This window comes from Chenopodium quinoa, unplaced genomic scaffold (genome assembly GCF_001683475.1).
Source record: "Chenopodium quinoa cultivar QQ74 unplaced genomic scaffold, ASM168347v1, whole genome shotgun sequence".
Taxonomy (NCBI): domain Eukaryota; kingdom Viridiplantae; phylum Streptophyta; class Magnoliopsida; order Caryophyllales; family Amaranthaceae; genus Chenopodium; species Chenopodium quinoa.
Genome location: NW_018743389.1, coordinates 4940991 through 4947138, shown reverse-complemented (window position 1 = coordinate 4947138; position 6148 = coordinate 4940991). Strand labels below are relative to the sequence as shown.

The 6148-nt window shown below is 35.6% G+C and overlaps 1 protein-coding gene across 4 annotated transcripts; it reads right to left on the bottom strand.

The window, feature by feature from the left end:
• Positions 1–649: 649 nt before the first annotated feature.
• LOC110738474 lies at positions 650–5535 on the bottom strand. 4 transcript variants are annotated; one of them, XM_021918882.1, is made up of 4 exons: positions 4891–5535; positions 4029–4174; positions 1968–2288; positions 650–1715 (listed from the first exon to the last, which is right to left on the bottom strand). In XM_021918882.1, exons 2-4 carry the CDS (start codon positions 4068–4070, stop codon positions 1221–1223), a joined length of 858 nt encoding a protein of 285 aa, XP_021774574.1. In that variant the 5' UTR covers positions 4071–4174; positions 4891–5535; the 3' UTR covers positions 650–1220. The 4 variants fall into 4 exon arrangements, 1 of the variants encoding a protein (XP_021774574.1); XR_002514625.1 differs by lacking the exons at positions 650–1715; positions 1968–2288 and adding exons at positions 2401–3138; positions 3233–3935; XR_002514624.1 differs by lacking the exons at positions 650–1715; positions 1968–2288 and adding an exon at positions 2401–3138 and having other exon boundaries at positions 3233–4174.
• Between the last annotated feature and the right edge of the window lie 613 nt (positions 5536–6148).

Genomic DNA, 6148 nt, shown 5'->3' with positions numbered 1-6148 from the left:
TATTAATGGAGGAAAGATCGACATTTGCACCCCGCATTGTCACCATTGTCACCCAAAAACCTCACCCCGCAACCTCCCCCCTCAACCAATGCTAGCCCACTATCGACACCACCATCGTCGTTGCCCAGCACAACAATTAACAATGATAAAATTAACCCATATCAGATCACCAATTGAATTGACGATAAGTCCTTTAATTTTTTATAAAAAAAAAACAAGTTACCTTAGAAGTTGCTTTAATGGGGGGAGAGAAAGCTCACAGGCTACTCTGATGGAGAACTTGGAGTACATTCAGGCTCCGTTTGTTTTGATGGAAAACAAATCTAATGGAAAATGAATTTCCATGAAAATTCATTTTCTGGAGGAAAACTCAAATCCATGAAAATCCGTTTGTTTTCCTTTGTTTGTTTGTAAGGAAATTCATTTTCCAAGAATCCCATTTTCCTTTGTTTGTTTGGAAATTCATTTTCCATTAATCCCATTTTTCTTTGTTTGCCATAAATCCCATTTTTCTTTGTTTGTTTGGAAATTTATTTTCCTTTTAAAACAATTTTCCTTTTTTTACTTAATATTGTTTGTGAATCTAATTGTTTTTAAATTTGAACCTAATTAAATTGATAAATGAATAAATAACAATCTTGAAACTTTTATTAATTAAAAGTATATGACTCGGGCTTGTTCGAATCACTATTCCAGATAAAATTAGCAGATGAGGTAAACGGACTTCCTGTTATAGTCGTAAATTAAACCAAGTTCGGCCCTCGACTGTAAGTCAAGAAGAGAACATGAAAAACACCCTTGTAAATGATTTAAAAACTAAAATTCTATAGTTTTTCATATTTGATCTACAAATGTTAACCTTTTCAAACTAATAATAAAAATAAAAAACTTCTACAAATACCCAAGCCAAACAAACAGCAAAAAAATAAGAAAAGAAAAACGGTTGTAGAAAAGACAGGGGCAGACCTAGCAGCATATACCAGCCAACAGAAAACCAGGGAGCAGGAGAAGTAGCTTCCAGCAGCCTGAAGCAGCAGCATAAACACCAGGCATCAACCAGGCTGTAGCATAGCAGTTATAGAAAAACAGCAACAAGAAGCAAGAAACAAAAGGCAAAGCAGAATGCACCAAAACCAAGTAGTAGATTGCAACCAGAGCAGTAACCTTGAAGACAGCAAGAGCAAACTACCAGAAATTGGAGTGAAAGCAGCAAGAAGACTTTAATGTTTATGGTCTTTGACAAACTTTTCGATCCAAAGTTTGCGTAGTGGCAAGCTTTTTGTCAAAAATGCTTTTGCAAGCATTTCGCGCTCCACCAAGTGATCAAAAGCCGCAACATGCACCCTTTCTTCAATGTCTTCCATCTTTATAATTTCGTCATAAAGGTTCTCCACATCAAGTTGATTGTTTAAAATTTTTTTGAGAGCACTAACCACTTCTTGAAGTTGTGCTGAAATGTGTTCCATTTCAGATCCCTCGTCAATTCGAGACCTCTTTCGATGTGGCCTAGAGCCCGACGAGGTACCACTCTCAGCCTTGGAAGGTACACTATCAATAGTCATACTTGGTTGTCCACTTTCCATTGAAGCATCAACATCGATGTCGGCAAATGTCTTGGAGAAGTTCCACCGTGCTAAATCTTTACCCACTACTATAGCCATCTCTTCATACATATCAATTTTTCGATTCAAAAACTTTTCATATTTTGGATATTTCTGCAAAATATGAAAAGTTTTGAAGGCTGCTATCAGAATCAACATAAATCATATAAACTAAACTTTATAATCAAAATTAAACATCAAGAAATACAACATTATTTGAAATAGCCAGAAGGTAGGAGGACATGATTTATTGTCATGCTTCATATTCAGCATATTATCCTACCAAACTCTCTAATCACAAACATTATCCCATATCTCTATTAAACAAATCAACATGTTTAGAAAAGGTGTATAAAACAACACTACCTTAACATAAGTAGAATATGCTATGGGTGATGCTGTCACCATCTTCAAGTTATCGTTCCATCCAAACCCGGAGTTGTTTCGGACTGTTGATATAGCCACCCATGCATTCCTCACAGTTTTCATATGATTCTCCACATGTTCTGAGGTGCAATTGGTTTGAAACTTCTCAGAGATAATCTTTGCAGCAGCCACAAAAGAACTTGTTCGAAAAGTATTATTAGGCCGATTTCCCTTTTTAACTTCTTCAGCTAAAAAGTCGAGTAATTCCTTTGACATGTCCTTTGACCAACGAAAGTTGACCTTTTTCTCTTCATTTATAACCTGGAATAATCACTATAACATTAGAATCTGAAAAAAAAATAACATAATAACATATAAGAAATACATAATAACATAATAACATATCAGGGTAACATCCACTAATTGAGTGCTATAAGCAAAATCTTTATCAGTATCATCATGTGGATTAATTTAATCATTCATCACAGAACTCAAATCCCAATGGAATCAACAATCTCAGGTAGGACCATAACTTTCTGATGTTTTATCAACAACTTCAATTGGAGAGTTAGCAAATGCCTTATTTACAGCATCACTACTAATCTCTGAAAATACATAATCACTGAAAATGTTATCTTTAAAAAGATAAACTGTTATAGAATATAAAATACATAATTAATGAACTAATTATCTAAAGATGCATATGCTAAGCCCATCAAATTCGAGCCTTCTTGTATACAATCCACATCGCCGCAATGGCCATTCTCTTCCTTTCAATTTGTTGGTTTTCTTCTCGCTGTTTCCCTCGAGTACGTGCTTCGCATGTGTTGTAAATCTTGTGATGTCATCTCTACTTCAACTTCTCTTGTAATCGGGTCATTTGGGTCAACACCTTTAAGGTAGTTATATGACATACAACATGCTAGAACTACATCTACTTGGGTTTCATACGGCCAAAATGGCTCAACATCCAAGACACAAAATCGCTTCTTTAATACTCCAAATGCCCTCTCCACAACCATCTTAGTGAGGAGTGTCGAAGATTAAATAATTCACGTTCATTCTCGGGTGGATTGTTGGTAATACTCTTTCAAGTGGTAGCGAATATGCCTATATGGAGGCATGAATCCTTTACGGTCACCATACCCCGCATCGGCAAGTTGATACTTTCCTACAATTTAAAGAGAATTGTCATAGTTACTAACTTATAACCAATGCATAAAAGAAACCAGACAAAAAAATAATCTTAAAGTAACTTTAGGAACCTTAAATCTCCTTTTGAGTGCATCTTGCAAGACCTTTGAGTCATGAGCGGAACCCTCCCAACCAGCCAACACATATGTAAATTTCATATCAAAATCAACAGCACCTAACGTATTTTGGGTTGTCCCACCCTTTCTACCACGAAATCGACCTTGCATTTCAATTGGGACAGATGCATGTATATGTGTCCCATCTATAGCTCCTATGAAATCCTCAAACTAAGGAAAAAACCTAGGGTTGTTTTGAATTTCAGATGGAAGAGGAGAGGCTTGTGGTTTAACAAAATCTAGGTTCATTTTAAGGATGGCTTTAAGAACAACATGAAAGTAATGATGTATGGTCCAAATTGATCGGAAAAATCTTCCCCCTGCTGCCCTAAATCTTACATTATGCCCTAAAATGTATAAAAATATCATTATTACTTGTTCTTTAACACCTATTCGAATATTTTCTTTCAAAAGTCCTCTTTCAACTAGAATATTACACGCTTGAGGCCTTATACGAATCTGACCCAAACAGTGAGTATCACCACAATACAAAACACTATTAAAAATCTCCGACCTCAGACTATCTCTATTTAATATAGGGTTGCCTAATTATTCTTAGCCTTCTTGTTTTGGACCTACGCTCGTTAAGAAAAGCAAGAGAACAAGCAATAAAAGCAGCCACAACGCCAATAACAATGCCTTTAGTATCATTAGTCATCTACATCAGTTCCATCAAAAAAACAAAAGGTCAAGCATACTTAGATTATTAGATGTATATTAATACGATAGAGGTTTTTAGGCAAAGTTATACCTTAGATGATTTTTGGGTAGACAATCCACGCTCTGGTTCCATAACTAATGCTAATCTGAAAAAAGAAAATTATAATGTGCAAGTTTGGAGACTGATTTTCTGCCATTGCAACCAATTCTGTGGTTTAATCCCCTCGTACAGCACAACTGCAATGAATATCAGAAGTTCAGATCACTGATTCAATGCAAATAAAACTTCCAAAACATTCATTAATATAACTTAGCTTTAGCATTATCTTTTACATCTCTTAAACTTACAAGCAAGATAAATGACAAGGAATGCAACCAACTCGACATTACTATCTAACCAATGTATTGGGTGTCCTGGCACTAAATGTTCTGCTATCAAGCAAGATAATGCTTTCAAGTAATATGGGAGTATTATGCTACTAGTGGAAACTGATTTGGCAAGTTATGTACTGAGTGCTGCTCTTGCAGAACAGTAATTCGCGCACATTTTACTTATCAACTACTCACCGAAGCTACAAACCCAACCTGGAAACACAAACCACACCTCAAACCGCCCACTAGCTCCATCACCTAACAACACTGAGCTACTCCATCGCACACCCTCACCAAAACCGCAGCCGCACCTCTCCACAATCACAACCATTTTGATTTTGATTTATCAAACCCTAAATATCTTATACAATGCATCAAATTAGTTCTACTGCTAAATTAACCCTAAAATTTCAATAGCACAAACTAATTCTACTTCAAAATTAAACCAGATTAAAATAAACAAATCATAAATTGTATCCTAATTAATCACAAACCTAACCAAGAATTTCGAGAGCAGAGATGTTGAATCCAATAAAGAAGCAAACAATCAAAGAAAGGAAACAAAATAAATCGGAAATTACCTTGTGAGAGCAGATCTTCACGCCGCTGAAGATGAGATAGAGAGCACGCAGAGCTTGAAGATGAGAGAGAGAGAGAGAGAGCAGCGAGCTTGAAGTTGAAGACGATGGAAAACAGGAATACCTTGATTTTTTAGGGAAAATATTTGGGCTTCAATGGAAAAGTACTTTCTAGCCTTATTTTCCATTTTATGGGCCGGTCTAAAACAAACAGTAGAAAATAGGAAAACTATTTTCAGGAAAAGGCTTTTCCCTTTAAACAAACAGAGCCAATGGAGAAAAGGGAAGAAAAGGGGTGATATTGTTTCACTGAAAAAGAGGAAAGGCAAAAGGAAGGGGAAGGGGAAGAGGGTGGGGCTCGTCAGGCCGGCTGCCATGTGCTGAGGCTAGCTCCGATGAGGGTAGAAGGAAGGGAAGGGTGGGAGTTTTTTTGTTTTTTTAATTATCAAAACAAACCATTAGATAGCAACACCTGTCAAGTTACTTTCTCTAACCAGTTGCCAACCTAACAAAATCGGTCAAGACTTGTTAAAAGAAGATTGGTGTTATAAGTGGGATTATTTCTGCAATAATCAAAGGTGGGATTGTTTTTAGAAGACTAAGCAAAGGTGGGATTATTATTTTCCATTTTTCCTTATCTTTTCTTATCAAAGTTTTTTCACAATTTATGTTTTTTCTTATCAATTTAAAGATTTCAAATGAAACAAATTAAACAAAAAGAAATGAGGCACTAGGACACGCAACTTCTCCTTTCAATTATTTGACGATCTATTTTTGTCTAACTAGTTATTTATTGTACGTACAACTTTGTGGTTCTAGTGAATTGTTCAACATATGAGACAGAAGCTCCAAGCCAAAGTGCTTGATCTATCAAAGCATATAATAAGGTCAAATTATGTGGACAGTGCACAACTAACAGTTATAATATCAATATTTAATTCCGTACTTATAAGTGTTGAGATTAGCAATTGAAAGGGTGATAATTGAGCAAGCCGACATTGAGCTTGAATTGGTTAAACTAGGTTCATTATACTTTAATTATTCGAACTTGAACAAGTCACGAGCTTTGATTACGTTGTTTAATTTTTTTAGCTCGTCATCAACACTTTTACTCCATAGATATCATAATTTCTAGAATAAACTAGTAAAAATAAACATATTCAAGCATGTTCACTTGAGCTGAGCTTTGTTGTGTTAATTTCATGAAAAATTCAAACCGGGATCGAATAATCAACAAACTAGATGAGTTATCGTTAGCATC